The 25,230-nt window shown below is 38.4% G+C and overlaps 1 protein-coding gene and 1 long non-coding RNA gene across 3 annotated transcripts in view; one reads left to right on the top strand and one right to left on the bottom strand.

The window, feature by feature from the left end:
- tfpia (tissue factor pathway inhibitor a) overlaps positions 1-25,230 on the bottom strand; it is a 35,456-nt gene that overhangs the window by 4,364 nt on the left and 5,862 nt on the right. Inside the window, exons 2-7 of one of the 2 annotated variants that reach the window (XM_048238902.1) lie at positions 22,007-22,213; positions 14,066-14,236; positions 2,505-2,576; positions 2,291-2,353; positions 1,329-1,379; positions 86-145 (exon numbers count right to left, since the gene is read on the bottom strand). In XM_048238902.1, the coding sequence (XP_048094859.1) occupies positions 86-145; positions 1,329-1,379; positions 2,291-2,353; positions 2,505-2,576; positions 14,066-14,236; positions 22,007-22,213 (624 nt within the window). The remainder of the gene's footprint in view (positions 1-85; positions 146-1,328; positions 1,380-2,290; positions 2,354-2,504; positions 2,577-14,065; positions 14,237-22,006; positions 22,214-25,230) is intronic. The other variant, XM_048238903.1, reaches the window with a different exon arrangement.
- LOC125291908 lies at positions 83-24,748 on the top strand. Its single transcript, XR_007193080.1, has 3 exons — positions 83-161; positions 17,580-17,685; positions 24,650-24,748. It is a non-coding gene; the product is annotated as an uncharacterized LOC125291908 (long non-coding RNA).

Raw genomic sequence — 25,230 nt, 5'->3', positions numbered from 1 at the left:
CGGTTGATAATGTAAAGCACATTGAGTCGCCTTATGTATGAAATGTGCCATACAAATAAACCTGCCTGGCTTTGCCTTACAGTACCTGCTGCCTCCTGGATCTGCAGGACGTGCATGTCTTCCACCGGGGCCGCTGGGGCCACATCTGATAAAGATTACAGGTGATTAGAGTCGGCACACAGACCTACTACTCAGCAGCACTGTCAAAGGCATTCCGCTTTCATTAGGGAAAATGCAAGTACTTCAGCTGACTTGTGCACTTGTTACAGTGTAATTCTACTCTTAAGTACAGGATCAGGTACAAGGATGCCTTGTAGTACATTACCTAACAAAGAGTAACAGCACACCAGTACTTGCGGTGGTAATTCTATGACTTTAAGGGTTAGGTGTATTATAGAAGTACAGAGATTACTGTTATTATTATTTCACAATGTACTTGATGTTATGGGTAATGAAAATGATTTTCTGGTTGAACCCATCTTCCTATATACCTTAATAAGTTTTTGCTATTCATGTAGTTTTGAGCATGCATGAGATGAGTATGATGGCTACAACACAGGGATCATTATTAAAAAGACATCAACAAGAAATACGATTTCAATATGTAATGTCTGCAAGGTACAGTTACTCATAGATTTCCATTTCTATTCAATGCACATATTCAGCCATTTAGACATTTGGAGAGTGGTCCAGATCAACCTAACAAAAGTTTCTCCTACAGAATGTATACTTCAGTAACGTTTATAGAAACACCTCAAAACGTCAAGACACAGCTTAAAATATAACTTAACAATGACGTAGAGTTAAGAAGGCTTCAGGAAACGCAGCCAAGGATACATTGCCACAAAGCCTATGTGTTAGCACACTGGCTAGCACAAAACATACATTAGCACAAGCGCAACCCTCTGCTGTTCTTTCCCTTCTACCCTGAAATCCTGTTGAGCAATGATTTGTCGAGATTCTAATACGTGCCTCTGTATCATTTGTCACCTTCACAACCCATTTCCTTTGGCTCTCAAAACTGGCAAGCTCACAGTAGATCACAGTAGACCCACACTTCCTTGTGTGCAGGTGCTTGCTCTGTTTAAAGCATAACTCAATGAAACCAGGCGACACCCCAGTATGGAATGAGCTGGGGCATTTTATGTAGGGACTCAGGGTAACTCAGTGTATCTCTCATAACTCAGTGAGCACTGAATGAAACACATTCTGAGAAATCACTGTTTGGGAAAGTCACACTGTGACTCTCATTGTAAGGCTGGCTAAGAATATGAAACCCAAGGCCTTGTCTCAACAGGGTTAATGCTGAGAGACAGAGAGAGACTTACCTACAGGTTCCAGCTTGTGCGACTCGTTATGAACATTAGCCATATGAGCTTCTGCAACAACATGTGAAAAGATTATTAAAAGTGTTAGAAATCAGAGCTCTGACTGCAACACCTCCATCAGAGACTCAATGCACAATGCTTACATTAACAAACATGGCTACATGTTATAGAAACACTTATTACAGTGAACAACAATGTCCATTATAACACTTAAAGTAATAAAAAAAGTTATAGCGCTCTGATATGTTGTTTTTAATATAACAGTTGGATTTAAGTATTAGGTTATGCAAATACAGTAAACCCTTCAGTAACCCTTTACTTGACAGTATTGCCATAAGAGTGACATGACACTGTCATGAACACATGACACTGTCATAACACATGAACCCTAACCCAAAACCTAATCCTAACCTCTAACCCTAACTCTAACCCTAACACTAAACCTTACCCTAATCCTAACCCTAATCGAATGACACTTAATGACAGAAGCGTTATGTCATAATCATTTATGACTTGTTCATGTCACTCTTATGTCGATACTGTCAAGTAAAGTGTAACCAACCCTTCTACTGTAACACATTATAATTAGTGTTTCAGACTGAACAATTACTGTGAAACAAGATCTCTGTACCACAAAGACTTGAGAAAACCTACAATAGGCATCAGTGTTTTTATGCTGCTCACACTGAATTTGTGCAGAGCAATGAATGACTGAGATTCCAATATGTGCCTCTGGATCATTCGTCAACTTCGCCTCCCATTTCCTTTATCACCAAGAGCTCTCAAAACTGCCAAGCCCATGGTGGGCAGCTTTTGCCTACATGCAGGGATATGCCCTGCTTAGTATCATTCAGTGAACTCAATGAACAGACAAATACACTGTCAGTGAGTGTCAGTTAAAAAATAGGCACAATAATTGTCTAAGACAGGCTTGAACAGGTACAATGCCGATTGAGACTTACCCACAGCTTTCAACTTGGGTGCCTTTGTGTGCACCTCTTCCAGAGGAGGCTGTGTGACAACATCTAAAAGAGAGTTTATTGCCAACTTGAAATGAAATGAACTTCACCCATGCCAGAAACAAATTAAAGTAGTAACATTATATTGGAAATATATGAGAATGCATTTTCCGTTCCAAGGGTGTAAAGCACAGTAATACAAGACACATCATCTTACCGGCTGGTATGGGAATCTCCTGGCTGCGTTTGGTGGGCTTTGGACCATCTGTGACAGTCTGAATGACTCTTTCTGCAGAGAGAACGAGGAAAGAAAGGCCATTCGTTTCAGGGCATGTTTACTGAGGTGAGGACCATTAGAGCGGTAACACCCTGGAGACGATTAGCCACCGTGCTAACAGCCCATAGTCTGAGTGGTTCAGGAAGCGGAGGGTGACAGCAGCTTGGCATCACTTGAAGACAGCTCGGGGCTATTATGCTGGCTGCTGCCATTCTGATGCAATGTGATATACTGGGGAGGCAAATTTACAAATATGATTTTTTTCCCACCCCTCTTCTCTCATGCTGGGCCAAGACTGCCTGTCATTGGGGTATCTGCTAAAAAGTACCTATATTCCCTCAAGCTACGTAGGCTGAATTTCAGAGGGATATGAGATAGGCTATGTATCGCTCACACTGGTGGAGGCTGTAATACTGTTGGCTACATCTGTGCTAAAGATTATTATGATCTTTCATGGATGGTGAGTAGCCTACTTCTACTGGGTGAAGAATGAGGGAAAATAGCTACATAATAAGGACATCAAAGACAATGGTGTGTCCTCTGCAAAGTGCACAGTATGGATGCGTTAACATGCTGGCCAAAGAGTAAGACTATTTCCATAACAAAATATTGTATAATGCTTTGACTAGCGGGAGTCTATTTTCCCAATTATAAACCATTTCCTATTTGTGTTTGTAGCTTATCATGTATCATTTATGTTGCATGTATGCTAATATGCTAATCCTGATGTGTATTAACTGAAGTGCTTAGTGCTTGCTTTAGGGCAGGGGTGGGCAAACTGCGGCCCACGGGCCCAATCCGGCCCGCCAAGCGCTTTCATCCGGCCAGCCGAGCATTTCATTTAGTTATCAGGCTGCTCGTTATTTTTTTCCTGCGATAGAGACGACGTTGGTTAGTTTTACTGCAAACTGCTTTTCACTCTCCTTAGATAACGTTTACAATGTCAATGTCAAAACATCATGTTAAATAGAGATAACATTATGTTAAACTAAGTTAACTCTTAGTTATCTCCTTTGCAGCAGATCTAACGTGAACATTATGCAATCCATTTAATTGGGAACGCGTCTGCACTCACGAGAGGGAGAGAGAGCCGCAGGTTCCAGCTGGCTTGTGATTGTTGATAATTAGAGTGCATTCTGTACTGTTCTTCCTAGGCTTCTTATTACAGTGCATGAAAATGCACTGTACTGTTATTCCAAGGCATTTTATTATTATTACAGTGCATGAAAATGCACTGTACTGTTCTTCCTAGGCTTCTTATTCTTATGCTTATTCTTATTCTTCTAACGCACTTAATGCAGCTTCAACGTTTTAACGTGAGAAACTTCATTCAAACTATGTTACGAGGTCTTACTTAGGACATGGGTGCTATGTATTTTTCAGCTTTGTAACTTTTATACTTTTTTAAACTATTAATTAAAACTAATCAAAATTTCCCATTGACTTAACATTATGATTATGACATCACAATACGGGCCGTTAAGCAATTAGAATCCTATGGCAGGTGTTCGGGCCACCTGGATCAACTGCCAGTCTCAGGCTTTAAGCATACAAACTGGCCCTATTAAGACTACACATCCTGTTCAACTGCTTCCTCTGCCAAAAAAACTGTTTCAAAATAAAAGTCCTCACTACAATATTTCACTGTTAAACAATTTAACCCTTTAAACTACTGAACTTTTTAACTGTTCAGCCATTGTAACTGTTACTTGTCATCAACTATGACTCCTACCCACTGTAGCTGTTAGTTAGATGGTTAAGATAGTTAGCATGCTAACATGTTAGCATGCTAGTTAGCATTTTTTAAAAACTGCTAAAAAAATGATTAGCTAAGTTAGCTAAGTAACATGGTTAAGATAGTTAAGATGCTAAGCATGTTAACACGCTTAGCTTAGCATTTTAGCAAAACTTTAAAAAATGATTAGCTAAGGCTAATAATTTGAAATAAGATGGTTAAGTATGCTTGGCTGGTTAAGATACTAGTTAGCATTTTTAGCAAAAAACTGTTAAAAATTATTAGCTAAGTTAGCTAAGTCACATGGTTAAGATACTTTAACATGTTAGCATGCTAGTTAGCATACCTACTAAAAATGATTAGCTAGGTTAGCTAAGTCACATGGTTAACATAGTTAGCATGTTAGCATTGCTAACATTGCTAGTTAGCATAATTACTAAAAATTAAAACATTAGCTAAGTTAAGTAACTTGGTTAACATTATTATCTTTGTTACATAGTTAACATAACTGCTAGCAAACATTAGAGCCATTCCAACTGTCAGTTATCGTCAATTATCTACCTAAATAATTTAACCATTTAAATTATCCACCTATTTAACCGTTCAATCATTCCAACTATATTAAACCTTATCTACCAAGTAAATCATTTAACTATATGAATTATCCACCTATTTAACTGTTCAGTCATTCCAACTATATTAAACCTCATCTACCTAGCAACCAATATAGTTTGTTTTTACTCTGTATAATATTTTACATCTTATTTTTGCATTTTCATGCACTGTTTTTCCTTCAGGAAATGCTTTTCTAGTTATTACAGTGCATGAAAATGCACTGTACTGTTATTCCAAGGCATTTTATTACAGTGCATGAAAATGCACTGTACTGTTATTCCAAGGCTTTTTCTTCTTCTTCTTAGTCTTCTTCTTCTAACGCTAGTTAATGCAGCTTAAACCGTTTAACATTAGAAACTTCATTCAAACTATGTTACGTGAGGTCTTACTTAGGACATGTGGGCTTTGTATTTTTCAACTTTGTAACTTTTATACTTTTAAACTATTAATTAAAAACTAGTCAAAATTTCCCCATAGACTTAACATGGGCTGATGACATCACAATAGAGCCGTTAAGCAATTAGAATCCTATGGCAGGTGTTCGGGCCACCTGGACCAACTGCCAGTCTCAGGCTTTAAGCATACAAACTGGCCCTATTAAGACTACACATCCTGTTCAACTGCTTCCTCTGCCAAAACTGTTTCAAAATAAAAGTCCTCACTACAATATTTCACTGTTAAACAATTTAACCCTTTAAACTACTGAACTTTTTTAACTGTTCAGCCATTGTAACTGTTACTTGTCATCAACTATGACTCCTACCCACTGTAGCTAGTTAGCTAAGTTTAGCTAAGTCACATGGTTAAGATAGCGGCGATCTTAGCATGTTAGCATGTTAATTAGCATTTTAGAAAAACTGCTTAAAATGATTAGCTAAGTTAGCTAAGTCACATGGTTAGATAGTTAGCATGCAGCATGTTAGCATGCTAGTTTAGCATTTTAACAAAACTGCTAAAAATTATTAGCTAAGTAACATGGTTAAAGATAGTTAGCATGCCTAGTTAGAATTTTTAGGAAAACTGCAAAAAATGATTAGCTAAGTTACTAAGTCACATGGTTAAGATAGTTAAGATGCTTAAAGATGCTAGTTAGCATTTTTAAGAAACTGCTTTAAAATGATTAGCTAAGTCACATGGTTAAGATAGTTAGCATGCTAACATGTTAGCATGCTAGTTAGCATTTTTTAGCAAAACTGCTTAAAATGATTAGCTAAGTCAGCAAAGTAATATGGTTAAGATAGTTTAGCATAATTAAGATGTTAACGCTTTAAGATAACTGCTAAAAAATAATTAGCTAAGTTAGCTAAGTCACATGGTTAGCATACTTTAAGATTTTAACATTGTTAGCATGCTAGTTAGCATAGTAACTTGGTTAACATTATTATCTTTGTTAGCATAACTACTAGCAAACATTAGAGCCATTCCAAGTGTCAGTTAGTCAACTATCTACCTAAATAATTTAACCATTTAAACTATCCACTTATTTAACCGGTTCAATCATTCCAACTATATTAAACCTTATCTACCAAGTAAATTATTTACCTATATAAACTATCCACCTATTTAACTGTTGAGTCATTCCAACTATATTAAACCTCATCTACCTAGCAACCAATATAGTTTTTTTTACTCTGTATGATATTTGACATCATATTTTTTTGCATTTTCATGCACTGTATTTCCTTCAGGAAATGCTTTTTTAGTTACAGTGCATGAAAAATGCACTGTACTGTTATTCCAAGGCTTTTTTCTTCTTCTTCTTCTTCTTCTTCTTCTTCTTCTTCTAACGAAAGTTAATGCAGCTTAAACCGTAACGTAGAAACTTCATTCAAACTATGTTACGTAGGTCTTACTTAGGACATGTGGGCTTTGTATTTTTCAACTTTGTAACTTTTATACTTTTTTAAACTATTAATTAAAACTAGTCAAAATTTCCCCATAGACTTAACATGGGCTGATGACATCACAATAGAGCCGTTAAGCAATTAGAATCCTATGGCAGGTGTTCGGGCCACCTGGACCAACTGCCAGTCTCAGGCTTTAAGCATACAAACTGGCCCTATTAAGACTACACATCCTGTTCAACTGCTTCCTCTGCCAAAAAACTGTTTCAAAATAAAAGTCCTCACTACAATATTTCACTGTTAAACAATTTAACGCTTTTAAACTACTGAACTTTTTTTAACTGTTCAGCCATTGTAACTGTTACTTGTCATCAACTATGACTCCTACCCACTGTAGCTAGTTAGCTAAGTTAGCTAAGTAACATGGTTAAGATAGTTAAGATAAAAAGATGACGTTACGTTACAAGATTTTTAGCAAAAAACAGCTAAAAATGATTAGTTAAGTTAGCTAAGTCACATGGTTAAGATAGTTAAGATGTTAAGATGTTAAGACAATTAAGATTTTAGCAAAACCCAAAAAATGATTAGCTAAGTAACATGGTTAAGATAGTTAAGATGCTGGGGTTAAGATTTTTAGCAAAATTTTTTATAATGATTAGCTAAGTTAGCTAAGCCACATGGTTAAGTAAAGTTAGCATGCCAAGATGCCAAGCACGCTTTAAAGCATTTTAAAGAAAACTACTTATAATGATTAGCTAAGTTAGCTAAGTCACATGGTTAAGATGCCAAAGATGCTAGATGTTAAGATAATGTTAGTAAGATTTTTAACAAAACTGCTAAAAAATGATTAGCTAAGTTAGCTAAGTCACATGGTTAGCATTACTTAAGATTTTAACATTGTTAGATTGTTTAGCATACTTGGTTAACATTATTATCTTTGTTAACATAGTTAGCATAACCGCTAGCAAACATTAGAGCCATTCCAAGTGTCAGTTATCGCCAACTATCTACCTAAATAATTTAACCATTTAAACTATCCACTTATTTAACTGTTCAGTCATTCCAACTATATTAAACCCTCATCTACCTAGCAACCAATATAGTTTGTTTTACTCTGTATGATATTTTACATCATATTTTTGCATTTTCATGCACTGTATTTCCTTCAGGAAATGCTTTTCTAGTATTATTCTTATTATTGAAAAAATCTTCTAACAAGTTTTATTAAGTTAATGCAGCTTCAACCGCTTTAACAAAGAAACTTCATTCAAACTATTCAAACTATGTAGGTCTTACTTAGGACATGGGGCTTTGTATTTTTCATCTTTGTAACTTTTATACTTTTTAAACTATTAATTATTAACTTTAAAAAATCCCCATAGACTTAACATTAGGCTGATGACATCACAATGGACTAATTAACTTGATTTGCACCTGTATCAACTTCCAGCTGCTCATCTAGGCCCCATCAAAGAATCAGTTCAACTGATTGCACCTGTATCAACTGCTTTCTGTTGAACTAGGGCCAACTCTCTCTGTGTCTCTCCATTCTACAAGGATATAAGGCACATTTCATCCAACTTTCTATCCATTCATCCTCTTCAAACCATTCACTCATCCACCAATTAAACTATCCATCAACATCCATTAAACAATCTGCCTATACAACATCCATTCAACTTTCTGTCTATCAACATCCATAACACTATCTACATTTTTTAAACTATATACTTGTGTCTCAGGCTTTAAGCATACAATATGGCTCTATTAAGACTGCTGGAGCAATTAGGAATCCTAGGCCAGGTGGCCAGGCTATATTAAACCTCATCTACCTAGTTCAGTCATTCCAACTATTAAACCTCATCTACCTAGCAAATAATTTAACCTTTTAAACTATCCACCTATTTAACTGTTCAGTCATTCCAACTATATTAAACCTTATCTACCTAGTTCAGTCATTCTAACTATATTAAACCTCATCTACCTAGCAAATAATTTAACCTTTACACTATCCACCTATTTAACTGTTCAGTCATTCCAACTATATTAAACCTCATCTACGTAGTTCAGTCATTCCAACTATATTAAATCTCATCTACCTAGCAAATAATTTAACCATTTAAACTATCCACCTATTTAACTGTCCAGTCATTCCAACTATATTAAACCTCGTCTACCTAGCAAATAATTTAACCTTTTAAACTATCCACCTATCTGTTCAGTCATTCCAACTATATTAAACCTCATCTACCTAGTTCAGTCATTTCAACTATATTAAACCTCATCATGTTGGTTGCCAATTAGCACATCATCTGTTTTAACAATATATTTCACACCATATGTTTTGCATTTTCATGCACTAGTAATTCCCTGGAATTGCGTTTTCTAGTTATTATTCTTCTTCTTCTAACGCAGCTAATGCAGCTTCAACCGTTTAACGTAGAAACTTCATTCAAACATTGACGCGTAGGTCTTAATTAGGACATGTAGGCTTTGTATTTTTCATCTTTGTAACTTTTATACTTTTTAAACTATTAATTAAAACTAATCAAAATTTTCCCATTGACTTAACATTATGATTATGACATCACAGCAATTAGAATCCTATGGCAGATGTTCAGGCCACCTGGACCAACTGCCAGTCTCAGGCTTTACAAACTGGCCCTATTAAGACTACACATCCTGTTCAACTGCTTCCTCTGCCAAAAACTGTTTCAAAATAAAAGTCCTCTCTACAATATTTCACTGTTAAACAATTTAACCCTTTAAACTACTGAACTTTTTAACTGTTCAGCCATTGTAACTGTTACTTGTCATCAACTATGACTCCTACCCACTGTAGCTAGTTAGCTAAGTTAGCTAAGTAACATGGTTAACATAGTTAGCATACTAGCATGTTAGCATGCTAGTTAACATTTTTAGCAAAACTGCTAGTATGTTAGCATGCTAGTTAGCATTTTTAGCAAAACTGCTTAAAATGATTAGCTAAGTCAGCTAAGTAACATGGTTAGCATAGTTAACATAATTAGCATGTTAGCATGCTAGTTAGCATAACTGCTAAAAATAATTAGCTAAGTTAGCTAAGTCACTTTCATGCACTGTATTTCCTTCAGGAAATGCTTTTCTAGTTATTATTCTTCTTCTAACGCAGCTAATGCAGCTTCAACCGTTTAACGTAGAAACTTCATTCAAACATTGACGCGTAGGTCTAAATTAGGACATGTGGGCTTTGTATTTTTCATCTTTGTAACTTTTATACTTTTTAAACTATTAATTAAAAACTATCCAAATTTCCCCATTGACTTAACATTGCCCTTTATGACATCACAGCAATTAGAATCCTATGGCAGGTGTTCAGGCCACCTGGACCAACTGCCAGTCTCAGGCTTTAAGCATACAAACTGGCCCTATTAAGACTACACATCCTGTTCAACTGCTTCCTCTGCCAAAAACTGTTTCAAAATAAAAGTCCTCACTACAATATTTCACTGTTAAACAATTTAACCCTTTAAACTACTGAACTTTTTAACTGTTCAGCCATTGTAACTGTTACTCCTACCCACTATAGCTAGTTAGCTAAGCCTTAAGTAACATGGTTAAGATAGTTAAGATGCTAGTTAGCATTTTTTAGCAAAACTGCTTAAAATGATTAGCTAAGTTAGCTAAGTCACATGGTAAGATAGTTAGCATGCTAGCATGTTAGCATGCTAGTTAGCATTTTTAGCAAAACTGCTAAAAATGATTAGCTAAGTTAGCTAAGTAACATGGTTAGCATAGTTAGCATGTTAGTTAGCATTTTTAGCAAAACTGCTTAAACTGATTAGCTAAGTCAGCTAAGTAACATGGTTAGCATAGTTAGCATGTTAACATTGTTAGTTAGCATAACTGCTAAAAATGATTAACTAAGTTAGCTAAGTAACATGGTTAGCATAGTTAGCATAACTACTAAAAATAATTAGCTAAGTTAGCTAAGTCACATGGTTAGCATACTTAACATTTTAACATTGTTAGCATGCTAGTTAGCATAGTAACTTGGTTAACATTATTATCTTTGTTAACATAGTTAGCATAACTGCTAGCAAACATTAGAGCCATTCCAAGTTTCAGTAATCGTCAACTATCTACCTAAATAATTTAACCATTTAAACTATCCACTTATTTAACTGTTCAGTCATTCCAACTATATCAAACCTCATCTACCTAGCAACCAATATAGTTTGTTTTTACTCTGTATGATATTTTACATCATATTTTTGCATTTTCATGCACTGTATTTCCTTCAGGAAATGCTTTTCTAGTTCTTATTCTTCCGCTAACGCATTTAATGCAGCTTCAACCGTTTATCGTAGAAACTTCATTCAAACTATGTTACGTAGGTCTTACTTAGGACATGGGGGCTTTGTATTTTTCATCTTTGTAAGTTTTATACTTTTTAAACTATTAATTAAAAACTATTCAAAACATCATAATAGAGCACTTAAGCAATTAGAATCCTAGGCCAGGTGTTCCGGCCACCTGCATCAACTGTCAGTTTCTCAGGCTTTAAGCATACAGTCTCATTCTCTTAATGCGACTACACATCTTGTTCAACTGTTTCCTCTGTCCACAACATAATTTAACCATTTAAACTATCCACCTATTTAACTGTTCAGTCATTCCTACTATATTAAACCTACCTAGTTCAGTCAATCCAACTATATTAAACCTCATCTGCCTAGCAAATAATTTAACCTTTTAAACTATCCACCTATTTAACTGTTCAGTCATTCCAACTATATTAAACCTCATCTACCTAGTTCAGTCATTCCAACTACATTAAACCTCATCTACCTAGTAAATAATTTAACCATTTAAACTATCCACCTATTTAACTGTCCAGTCATTCCAACTATATTAAACCTCATCTACCTAGCAAATAATTAAACCTTTTAAACTATCCACTTATTTAACTGTTCAGTCATTCCAACTATATTAAACCTCATCTACCTAGTTCAGTCTTTCCAACTATATTAAACATCATCTACCTAGCAAATAATTTAACCTTTTAAACCATCCACCTATTTAACTGTTCAGTCATTCCAACTATATTAAACCTTGTCTACCTAGTTCAGTCATTCCAACTATATTAAACATCATCTACCTAGCAAATAATTTAACCTTTTAAACCATTCACCTATTTAACTGTTCAGTCATTCCAACTATATTAAACCTCGTCTACCTAGTTCAGTCATTCCAACTATATTAAAACTCATCTACCTAGCAAATAATTTAACCATTTAAACTATCCACCTATTTAACTGCCACAGTTACAACCTAGCAACCAACATAGCAACCAAGAAGTTTAACCTAGCAACCAGCATAGTAACCACCACAACTAACCTAGCAACAACCTAGCAACCACCTCATGTACCCTAGCAACCATGTCAAATACCCTAGCAACAGCCTAGCAACCACTTCCACAGTTACAACCCTAGCAACCAATATAGCAACCAATGAGTTTAACCTAGCAACCAGCATAACAACCACCATTGCTACCCTAGCAACAGCCTAGGAACCACCTGAAGTACCCTAGCAACAGCCTAGCAACCATGTCAAATACCCTAGCAACTGCCTAGCAACCACCTCAACTTCAACCTAGCAACCACCATAGCAACCAACATGATTACCTAAGCAACCAGCATAGCAACCACTTAATTTGGCATAACAACCAACATATGTACCCTAGCAACACTATTGCAACTATATCTGCATTAATTGTTTTTACTCTGTATGATATTTTACATCATATTTTTTTGCATTTTCATGCACTGTATTTCCTTCAGGAAATGCTTTTCTAGTTGATATCTCCTTCTTATAAGAAAGTTTTAAAAGGAAATCATGAAGGCAACAGTAGTTCCCACTACTGACCATTTAAAAACTGTGAGAGGGCCCAGCCATAGGTACAGCACTAGCCATAGAGGAGCAGGCAGAAGATCATTGAGAAATAAACGTGAATTAAAGCGACTGCCTTAAAGCGACAGTGCACAATTTATACATTTGTTAAACAGCATAAAATTAGCAGTATTTTTAAAACAAATTAGCAGTATTTTAAAACAAATACTTTTCATACTAAATTATAGGCTATAAAATGTGTCCCTTGAGCCAAAAAGTTTGCCCACCCCTGCTTTAGGGGATCAAGCTCAAATTGGGCTCTGCAAAGTGTTTTGATTCCTATTCAAACTTAACGGCGCTATGAAACTGAATTGAATTGTAAAGATTTGCAATGTTATGGCATGTTATCACCAATGGAAAGGGAAAAAAGTACCACTGTGTGCCTTAAAGCGATGGTTCGGAGTAATTTCACTCCTGGTTCTTTGCACCATGACCCCGAGCCAAACACCCTCCCAGAACCTGTTTTCCCTTGGTCAAACCCTGGTCGAGTAGCGCTGTCAGAAACGAATGACTTTCTACAGGCGTAATGGAACCAACTTTTATCTCGTAAATTACCCCACTAATAATGCCCTGAATGGTACGAAACTTCTACAGTAGTACAACTATGTTCTTTACTCATAAAACGAGGCATTGGAGTTTATTTAAATAAGACTTGCCTGATGGATGCTACTACCTGCTACTAGAGTGAAATTACTCCGAACCATCGCTTTAAGTACTGCTTCTTTTAAAACTGTAAATGTGTTTACTAATCATGTCTGCCATGTCGACCTAGTTCAATGTCTGTGACAGCAAAATTGATCTGATGGAGGTCAAAGCCTTTGTGCTGCATTATTTGTTACATAAGAAACTTAATTTGTGTGTAACCTCCTGTCATATTTGTAAAACACTTCTACAGAATCTTATTAAAAGGGCTAGATGTTTTCACTCAACTCAAGACCAGTATCCAGTATAACAAATTACCACTTTACACACAAATGATGTTCCTGAAAAACATCAGCTGTCCAATATACCTCTGCCAACAGTGGTGATATGGGAGTGTACATGTAGCCTATTTAGCCAGCAGTTAACATCCATTTATTTAAAAAAAAAAGGATGTTAAATATATGCACTTAAATCTGTTAAAGTTACACGGTCCCCCCACTAGCATTGTCCCTTGCACACAGGCTCACACTCGCCAGCTAAAATGCCCACTTTAGAGGAAAAAGGCCTTTCAGAAATAGACCTGCTCAGAAATCCTTTCCCGCAGTATTTACACAGATTTCAATAGTGTGCTCGGAGGGCAACCGGGGGCCAGAGAGCAGCTATGTGGCGCAGAATGTGAATGATGAGACCGTGTTTCTGCTGGCTGAGCAGGCACAATGCCGTGACGTACATACGCTGACATTTCGCCTCGCACTCTTTCATGGTCTTGAAGTTGTTGGCATTCCCGAAGCAGCCCCCATAGAAGAAGCGCTTGCACTTCTGGCTTTGCCGCTCGTAGAAGTAGCGGGGGACCAGGCCTCGGCAAGGCCCCGGCTCGTCTGTGAGGTGGCAGGGGTTCTTCTCCTCTACAAGAGAACATGAAACATGGTTACCCTCGAGTGAACTGAAGTGCAATGGGGTCAAATAACATTGGTTTGAGTTTACTATTCAAGACAGTCTGTGTCTCCCTGGGATTTGAGGTTATGACTATGGCATTTAAAGACATTGAATAAGCAACTAGTGAAGATCAAACACAAGTTAAACACACTATTATGTTCATGTTTAAGTTTAAGCATGGTGAGGAACACTGATATAGAATCTAAATAGCGGCACAAACTCCAGGATAAACCCAACTACTGTATGAGTAGGGTTAAAGCACACCTGTACTAGGCTGCTTATTAGAGACTGATAGAGAATCTAATGCAGTGTTTCCCATACATTAACTTATTTGTGGCGGCCCACCACAATATCAACATTGACCACTACACAATGAATTTCCAGGTTGTACTAAATTGTGCTTAAATCTGGTTAGCATCATAACCACGCTGTGCTGTGTTGTTGTTAAAAACGGTTGTATTCAAGTTAATTCTGCAAACCAACCACCACACATGGAATTCAATTCTGTGGGAAACATTGTAATGTCATTATTAGAGAATGATAGAGAATCTAATATCATTATTAGAGAATGATAGAGAATCTAATATCATTATAAGCATAATGACCATCAAAGCAAAGTAACAATCAGCTCATGATGTAGTTGTGTGCTAATTTAAATTCTTGCCACCTGATTTTATTGATGTAGATGAAGTAGCTGATGATGTAGTTGTGTGCCCATTTAAAGAAGCACTATGCAGGTCTGGTTATTCCTTCGCTGTTTCTGGGTTTTTGCCGGATTTGGGCTTGCATTTTTCACTACACAGCTCCCCCTGCAGCTTCGGTAGCAAGTGACTGCTATTCTAAACAGCGCAGCTACCCATTTTTGAAGGGTATGCAACAACAATATTGGCCCCCCCAAACAAACACAAACAACTAAAGCAAAACAAAAGGCCAATAATTTACACTATTACTGTGCATTAGTGTCTATTGAATATGTTTTTAAAGAAATGCTGCCAATTTGATGTTTAACTTGATGTTATTGATAAGTATTGATAAATGGTGCATTGCCACTTTAAGAGAGTCTAAACGGTTCTCATAACGTCCTTTTGCCAAGGCTGATAGGCACTCTAGCCTTGTTTGTTTACACCACATTGACAACACAATATTAAGTTATTACAAGGAGCCTTCATTGTTGAGAAGACATAAACAGGATATGTAAACATGTAATGAGTTGCTGCTAGCATGACATTTCTGTTTGCAGTTGGCCATTAAAAGTGCAGTATGAGCATGGTAGCCACCTAGCTATCTGAATGGAATAGGCTATGTTTCAATCGGCATTATGCTTAACAAACGCTAGTTAGTCTGTTAACATTCATATTTGCAAGCCTCCAAGTACAGACGTCATCACTTTAAATCATACTGCTGCCTTTCACCGTCCATTTATTTAACTGCTGTTGCATTCCTTGACATGCCATCTCCTTTTCCCTCTTTCTTTTTCTATTTTTAGTCGTCAACAGCTTTTTTTGCTGTATCCATCTTTTTAGACGGCAACTCACTACTCGTAGGCCTATCTGCTCGTCTAGCGCTCACGGCGCGGCCACTCCCTCTTCTATGTCAAAATTCTATGATGGAATCTTATGAGATAGGGCGCCTACTCTAGCCTGTTAGTCCTCTAAAATGTTATAGAACATTGAGAAAATGTTGAAATGATTTAGAAACGGACAGCAGTAGCTACATATAGAAAATACCAAATATATTATTATTATTTTTTTACCATCGCTTTGGCGCCCCCATGGAGCTGCGCCCCTGTGCGCCGCATATAGCGCATACCCCATAATACCTCCATGGCATACCCACTTTTTGCGCCACTGATGCTAAACCCCACTAGCTAGTGAGCTAGCCATCAAGAAACCAAGCTAAACACATATGCAGGGCTCACAATAAAACGGTCGAGCAAACACATTGTTCAAGAGACTATCAAACCACATTACAAAGACAAAGTTCAACAAGGGTAGGCTACTTACAATTTCAACAGCAACAAAACCAAGTCGGCGTCTGTTTTGCAGTCTTCTTTGAAACTACAATCTGACTACATTTTCGAGGCGTGATACTAAGTCACATCCGGATTTACCCGGACCGGGTCCAGAAAGTCGCAGATAAGCGATAGGGGGAGACGAAGCACCCACCAAACGACCCAGACTCTCAACCTGCATAATTAAGGTAATTTTTGCTAAAATTGTTGCATAGTGCTTCTTTAAATTCTTGCCACCTGATTTTATTAATGAGCTGACAAGTGATATTTACATCACTATAGAAGAGATCAGACTGAATATGAACTGCATCAGAGTATGACATTGTGCATACAAACCCCCTTAACTTCTCGAATACTCATTTGTGTTTATTGCAAAGGTCTGGAATAAGGGGCGACACTGACGGCCCCAGAACAATTACCTTGGCTATGCGCCACCCTCAGGTTGAAGTGATTGATTTTTCCGCCCAATCTATAGGACATATCCCGCTGATAAAGTGACTGGCTCAGATCCAGAGCTTCATAGATAAAAATCACTTAATATCCTGCCACCTTTTTACTCCATGATGCAGAATTTATTTATGGCCGTTGCTAATTAAAATATTCCAGTTAAGTGGCTATCAATCATTTTAGGTGACACTTCTAATCCCATCTGAAATGGGGCATAATCCAGTGCTGGTGCACTACTGACATGAGATTTATAGGAGGCGCAATTTGAGGGACGTCCCCTCCACGGACTAATCATGGGAGTCACTAGTGTCTCATAAGTGTGCTTGACTGTGTCTGGCAGCACTCTCAGTGCTGTGAAATGTAACATAGTGAACTTGAAGTGAACTCAAGTGCTTCGAGATCTTGCATACTTGCATACTAAGCCACTTCATTTACATTTAAAGGAACATACACGTTTGGCCACCAAATAAATTCTTTCTGTAATGGCCGCAATGAAAGCAAAGAAGGCAGGCTTTGATCTCAGTTTTTTTATATCAGTAAGTTTTCCTTATTAAACATTCTGTTTAACTGCTGGTCAAAGATCATGCAAACACACTCAAATTCACAAATACAGCTCTTCAACCAAAAAAAGAGACCATAAATAACACTACCCTTGCTCTGAGTGGTCAGTGTTGATTTTCATGAAGAGATTTTTTTCTCTCAATGAATAATTCAGAAAAGTGTCTTCTTTACAGCTAAGGACCTTTTCTACTGTCAGGTGAGTGAGGGGATTGTATTTTGATAGTGGTTTCTTGGTGACCCGGCCCAATACATCACTATGACGGTCCTGTGCATATTTCCTTCTGTCTCTCAAGGACAGGGCCATTTTCAGGCTGGCTATAAGGAGTTCAATATTTCAGCAAAATGGATTTTGAGAATATGAGGAAAAGAACTGGGTCAGTCTCCAAGGAGAGCCTTCAGGTGAGAAGACATACACACGCACACACGCACACACACACACACACACACACACACACACACACCATGTTAGGTAAGGGAGACACACCAGGGGGAGACAAATAACGTCAGACTGCACTGGTAGCTATCTACAAAACAGACCAAACAACTCATCCAGGCAACTTAAACCTACCCTGTCCAAAAGCAAAATCCACTCAACCTCTGAATTAATAAAATCTCTTAAACTACAAAAAACTCCTAGAATTGTTTGTACAATTGTATATTTTTTGTGGAACGGCAACTTTCCATATTCCTTTTTAAAAATGGTACTTCTACTTTTACTCAAGTACATTTTTGAGCCTGTAAGGAGTAGGAGGCAATTGTAGGAGTCCTACAGTGTTGTCCACTTGGACGGAGGTCCATCCCATTTGACCTTTTTCACATAGGCATATCGGACTCTACTCAGGACATGTAAATGAAGGTTTGGATCAATTGAAGCAGGCTAAATACTCTCAGTTCTTTCACTGCTGATGCAAAAAAAAATTGCCAGAGAGAGAGATTAGGAATGAAATGACCCCAGTTGTATGTAGGAGGAGGCCAGGGAAAGATCCCTCCCTCCCAACAATGCAGTCTGAGTGCTGCCTCTCTACAGGGACACTTCCTTTGACCTTGCCAAGTATTTCTGTCATCTCACAAAGAGGTACATTGTTGGGGCAAAAGCTGCATGGAGTGTGTGTGTGTGTGAGATTAGAGATTATGTGTGTGTGTATGAGTGTGATTATCAGTGTGTGCCTGAGTAACTGTGCATTTCTGTATGTCTCCTGTCTCTGCACGTCTGTACATTATTTTTTTTTCATCAAACTGTGCTAAAGCATTAGGCAGAGGAGAGTCAGTGGGCAGGCTGCCCTCTCAATCACATGACATCTGTTTCTCAGTGATTACCATGACGGGTCCTCTCAGAGAGGATCCGGTCGGATCATAGTGACCCACACCGGATGGGGTAATGAGATATGACTCACAACACTAACAGGCCGCAACACACTACCTCGGAACCAGGCTTTTGCCTCACTACAGTAGGGAGGGGAAGGGGATTGGTCAGAAAACACACAAAAATGCCCTGGGAAAAGTACTTTTTTTTAAATGAAGAGGCTTATGAAAGCTTTGTGCTCATTGGTGAGTTACAGTAACATGGAGACAAAATTCAATTTTGTCCCAAAACTGCCCTCCGCATGTGAGATTCAGTTCATGGGTCACAAATAAAGTACAGCATTTCTAGCCCACGTGCTGTCCAGGTTAATAACCTGTCTCAGATCTGTGGAGTCAGTTAACAAATGAGTCTCTGTGCTTTTCACTGTGCTTGACAGCCAAAAACACCTGCAATTATGTCCAACCTGTACATGTCAAACCCTCATCCAAGTGAAGCACTTACTAATTACAGTTGCTCTGGACCTGAAGCTGAAAGGTTGTGTGATAAAATGGTGTGATTTTGTGGCTTGAGTCATGAATCCAAGCCTTTTTTTATTTATTTGAACTTTGGTTTCACTCTTTTTTATCTGCCAGTGCATTGCTCATGAGTGAGAGCATTTGTTTTGTCATTTTTTTTCTTTTGAACTTTGGATCCACACTTTGCAACCACAAGTTCATGGCTTATGAATCAGAGCACTTTGTTTCTTTATTATTTGAACTTAGGAAACACCCTTTTTATCTGGAAGTTTATTGTTAGGGTAGGTTGTTTGGTTTGAGAGAATTCAGTTTCAAATGATTGTGAAAAGGTTGTCATGCTCAACAGTGCTTAGACAATTATTGCATACATGCATACACATGTTCTACAAATGTACAAGTATACTTATAGCAAGTATACTCTACTTACTGTATATATATATATATATATATATATATATATATATATATATATATACACATAGGTGGAGTTTGACATTCGAGCCAGGGGGGGCAGACAAAAAATGAATAAATAATTGTAGCAGCTGAGACCTGGCCTACCACCTGGGGAACACAGCATGAGCACATATGGAGAAAACAAACATGCTAAATAAAGATATATATAATTACATTGTAGCAATTTAACAATTCGTCCTTATGAAATCCAATGCAGCACGGTTGTCTTGAAACGCAATAGACAGGGGTGTCGCCTAGCAGTTGAAAACATTCGGGGCTTAGCCCATAGAGTCTGGTTGCTGCACACTTTTGATAAATTAATCCACCGCCTCTAGCCTCATTTGCGCCACATTGATTGAATATTTTGTACAATCATATTTTGTCAATTAAAGAATGTAATGTCCTGTTGCCATCTTAACATTTCTGTTTGCTATTAAAAACAAACTATATAGACCCTTTCAACAAGGTAAACAAAAACAATGCTTGAACGTTCTATTTGGGCCCCAATCTACTTCCTCTGCATTAAGATAACATATGGAATGTTAAAAAGGAAGTCTTGTGGGGCCAACTATGATGCTGATAATGGAACTCTCTTGAAAGGGTCTATAGCCTAGTGTAAATGATTGCAGCTAGCTTAGCCAAAGATCCTTGATTACTAGCAAGATAGAGCAATGTAATTCGTTACTATGGGAGCAAAACGGGACAGTTCCAGTCTGCATAAGTGGGAGTGTCACCTTACGTCACTAAATAAACTTTCTCTCTTAATAAGCAATAAGAACAGATAAACATAATTGTGTTCACAGTATTATTGTCTATAATCATGTATGATACCAATGAATCATTCTTTAGGACATGATATGAATAATTGAATTAGTCATGTGAACCGAGCTAGCTAGCTAGCTAACGCTAGCTTAAAATGCTATACATGTGGATGGGAGTAGCTATGGCAATACAGCTATGCGCTAACAAGTGACTAGTAGTGTAAGGACTTCGCTTAAACTTAATATACTGTTGCAAATTCACTTGAGTATAAACTATCCACTTTAACTAATGTCAGTAATGTTATTCAGCTAGTTGTCATTTCAAAGAAATTACACTTCTCCGTTTAAAATGTTACCTTAGTTAAGAGGCTAGCTAGCATGCTAACAACCGGACAGTAACTGGCAGCAGCATGGTCTGATATTAAGTTATTTTATTACAAATCCGAACACTAAAAAATTACACTTTTAGGCTTGAAATGATCCCAATCACTTACAGATTATGACAAAATTTTCCAAAAAAAACTCAACAAATCCAGAAAGACATAATGACCAATTTATTGGTAAAATTCCACAAGTCTCCATTGACATTAGTGCAGCGAGGGTTTACTCTGGTCTGCATAAAGGGGGATTTTCCCCCCTCCCCCTTGCAATAATCGAGCGCGGAAATTGACGAACGCTTGCGCCTCTCGCTCCGCTTTAACCCTCTCTGGCTTAGCTGTGCTTGTGGAACATTGGTAAACCCCGCCTCAAGAGTACTGCTGGCATGCGAGCCACCTGACTCCAGAGTGGAGTTTTAAATAATAAGATGCATCGGTTCATGTATGCTTAGCTTAAGGAGAACGAGTCATTGAAAACTCAAATTCGATCTACAAAGGCAAAGTAAGTAAACTCCAAACTGTAGGCTATTGAGTGCAGGGCAGACCTAAATCATAGCGAGAACTCCAAGAATCAAAGGAAGTGTTCACAGTCTGATGCCTCTCCAAACGCAGAAACGAAGCACAATCACGCCATTACGTTAAGACATGTTAAGAAAAAAAATATTCATATTTTGCTGTAATCCAATGACACAGAAAAAAGTAATCCACAGCGATCAGTAGGCCTAGATGTACAAAAAGGGTCATCTAGCCAGTCCTACGCGCGTCACATTCACCAGCCAGTTCCAAACAGGTGAACAAGGCTTCGTCACTTTGCTGTTTAAACAAAGTGGAATAAAAGGTCCAAATCTACACACAACGCAAAATCAATTAGTAAGCTGACAGGACATTTATATACATGGTATTTAGGCAACCTTTATTGCAACGTTGGCACGGCAAGATGTCCATACTAGTGCAACAGTAATTTCTGTTTTTTGCGTCCTGCATGCCTCGTCAGGTTGGCTGTAATGTCGCTTTCGATGTGAAGGATCGCAAGAGAAGAAAACCTGGCTGCTCCCATCATCAACCGCATAGCCTGTTTCTTAAATCGTTGTTTTGTGTTATTTAAATTATTTTTTAAATATCTGGTCATGCCAGACGTACAGTAGGCCTATTTCACTAATTTTTTAAACAAACAATTTTTTAAACAATTTAAACTAATTTTTTAAACAATGCAATTACCCGTTTCCACCCCCCCACTAACTCCGCGTATGTATATATATATAGAATATTTCACAGAAGCATGTCTACGAAAAGAAAAGAAAACATTCTTACCATTCACTATGCACATATTTTCACAGTCTTCAAAGGTCCTAAAATTGTTGTCATTGCCCTGACATCCACCATAGTCAAAGCTCTCACAGGAGCCGTTGTCGATGTTGAAGTAGTATCTCTCAATCATGCCCTTGCAGGGCCCCTCGTCCTTCTTCAAGGCGCAGGTGTGGTGGAATATATGCAGGCCAGGTCGCCTATCATCTGCACCTAGGGTGAAAGTCAGATACATGGTTTCAGTTTGTGTGTGTGTGTGTGTGTGTGTATGTGTGTGTTTATGCTCTCTAAAATGCTCCCCTGATATAATTCAGGTCTGAAATGAGTTGCACTATAGGGAAAAAAACAACACTAGAGTGACTTCAGTGAACCCTCACTACTTTCCCTTGTGTTGTTGTCCATCAAGGCTTGTGAAATTCATCACTCTGCTGAAACATGTTTATATATACACACACGCTTTAAAAGCGTTTTGATCGATGAACATATGTGTATTCAATCAAAACATTTTGATATGCTCTAGTTCACATGAAAAGAAAATGGCTATGGAAACAGAAAATCTGTCTCATCAGTTAGGTGTGTTGTAGGCAAAGCAAACCATTCATGCTGAGTCAATATGGAAGCTTCAGCACACACTGTGAGGGGCTTGATCTGTGTCTGTGGGAGAGAGTGTACTCTGGCACACAGCCTTGCCGTTGAGTGACAGCTACCCATGGGCAAGGCGCTCATTTAACCTTCAGCATCATTGTACACATCGAGCCTGTATCGCACCACACCATTCCCACTGCGCCGCTCCGCGCCTTGCCATGTGGCGCGACAACGTTCGGGTCAGGAGGCAGGCATGCTTTGCTATCTCAGTTCTCCCAGCCTCTCGAGCCCTAATGAGAATACCAGCCTGACATTTTGTTCCGCTGGTTTCCATGTGGATATGGCCTCTTCCGACATATGTGACCGTGGACCACGTTCTAATTCTACGAAGCAAACTCAGGTCGTCTTAACAGGGTTTGCTTTTGCTTGAGATTAAATGTTGTCTGAGCTGCGGCCCTTGATATTTTTATTTAAATTCCTCTGCCTGGGAAGATAAGCAGCGTGGGATTCAGCCACCCAGAGGGAAATTACATGACAGAAAAGGCTATTTATGCGTCTGTCTCGGGGGCCGCAAGGACCCTCAGAGTATGTCAACATGTAGGTCCACCCCATCGCCTCCCAAAACAAACTCCTGCGCAATATAATGACAACAATGACATGGGCTGTCTTTTGTTCCCATTGGAGAGGAATCCAGGGGCCACTGGAGCTTTCCAGCAGTCTTGAATCTAATGCCAAGCAGATTTAACCCTGAATCAGTCAGACAAGCAGATTTAACCCTGAATCAGTCAGATCCGACAAACTTTTTAACGTGTCTTATATCAAAAAGTAAAAGGAAGCAGGGGTCACATTTCCTATCCTCCTTGCAACAAGATACCTTACAGGCTTTTTCCAGGAACATTGGATGTTTTCAGTGGGATTAGGAAAAACACTTATCTGTGTACAAGAGATCTAACCTTTTAACTCTCTTTGGCACAGAAATGATGACCGAAACGTACCACTAACTCCAATCCTATCGCTTTTCCCACCTGATACCCCTCAGGTTATGACAAATGGAGTAGCACTAGGGGTGAAGTGCCTTCCATGGCACATTCAGTTGTTTCATAAAGTTTTTTTCTTCTTTTCTTTCACCTTTATTTTGAGGACACAAGTGAAGTAGCTATTGAGACAAAAAAAAGCAATCCTAACTCATAAGCACTGCTCCAAGATGCTTCAAATCCAGCCTTATTAAAAAACAATCCTCCATCATATCACCAAAACCCATAAATATGTTCAGTCAATCTATAAAGTGCTAGCATGTTTTCCCAGCGCACGCACTTTGACTAGTAGTGCGTATTTATTCTTTTCTTTTTCTCTTCTGTTTCACCTGGGGTCACTCCCCACGCACCTGCATTTGGATAATGGTCTAAATTACACTGGTGTTCCGCCAGACTTGCAGTCGATGCAGAGAAAGAGAGCCTGCTGTCCTTCTTTCAGTATGAGCCCTGGCATGTTTCAATAAATGTCAAGGCTGGGCTCTGCTGGTTTTAGGCTCTCTCAGGGAGCGTGCAATTGCGTGACCTCCAAAAAAAATAGAAACAAACTGCAGCATAATCATTTCAACCACAAGGAAACCTGAGAACTACTTCCTTCTATGATTACACCCTGCGTGAAGGTATCTGCAAATACTGCCCAAGGCACATCATTTTGATTGAGAAAGATAAACAAATAAGTTACAGAATAACTAGCCCTGGGTATTAGTCAGGCCCATTTTTAAAAGGAATGATTACAGAGAAATAGCTTGAATCACATCCATGGTCTTTGGCTGTTGAACTGAGTCATACTGGACTAGGTTTTTGGTCACTCTGCAAACTAGATAAGGGTGCACACTAACCTTTGTCCCAACTGGCTATTCTAAATCAGTGCTTGAGAATATTCAACTTGATCGACAGTGGACTACTGACATTAACTGACAATTGAGTCCAGCAGTTATTTTGTGCCGCAACTGTGGACAAATGGACAACTGGGCTGTTGATGTTGGGCAGTTACTCTGGCTATATTGTGTTGACTCTTATTTATGAATTCCAGGATACACACGGCAAGATAATGGAATTCATCACCTATTCTGAGGGCTCCGCCGTGTTAACACAGCTTACCACTCTCAGGCAGAATAAAGTTCATGATTTAGTCCATGGCTTGTGTGTGTTTTTCACATTCCCAGAACCCTCAGATCTCTCTGTCTGATCAGACAGTTTGAGACATGTCCTCTCTCACCAGCACAAGTTCAACCCTCACTTCAGCTCGGCCGTTGCCCTGGCACCCACACTTCGTTTGGCTCCTGTGATCTTGAAAGGAGGATTTATCTGTGGCCTTTCAGAGTTTCCCACATGGACGACATGTTGGTAAAACACACACACACACACCACAGACAAACACACACACACACACACACACACCACAGACAAACACACACACACACACACACACACACACACACACACACACACACACACACCCCAAACCCCGTTCTGCCAGAGGCTGACTGTATCTGTTCTACCTCAAATCCCTGATGGGACCAAACTTGTTAGCTCCCGGTGTTTGACAATAACAACAACTCCAAGGCAAGAGAAGATCTTGAACCCTTCCGGGTCTTCGGCAAACATGGGAAG

The sequence above is a fragment of the Alosa alosa genome, chromosome 3 (assembly GCF_017589495.1).
Source record: "Alosa alosa isolate M-15738 ecotype Scorff River chromosome 3, AALO_Geno_1.1, whole genome shotgun sequence".
Lineage (NCBI taxonomy): Eukaryota > Metazoa > Chordata > Actinopteri > Clupeiformes > Clupeidae > Alosa > Alosa alosa.
Note: the sequence above shows the minus strand (reverse complement) of the source record. Positions and strands in the feature narration are given on the sequence as shown.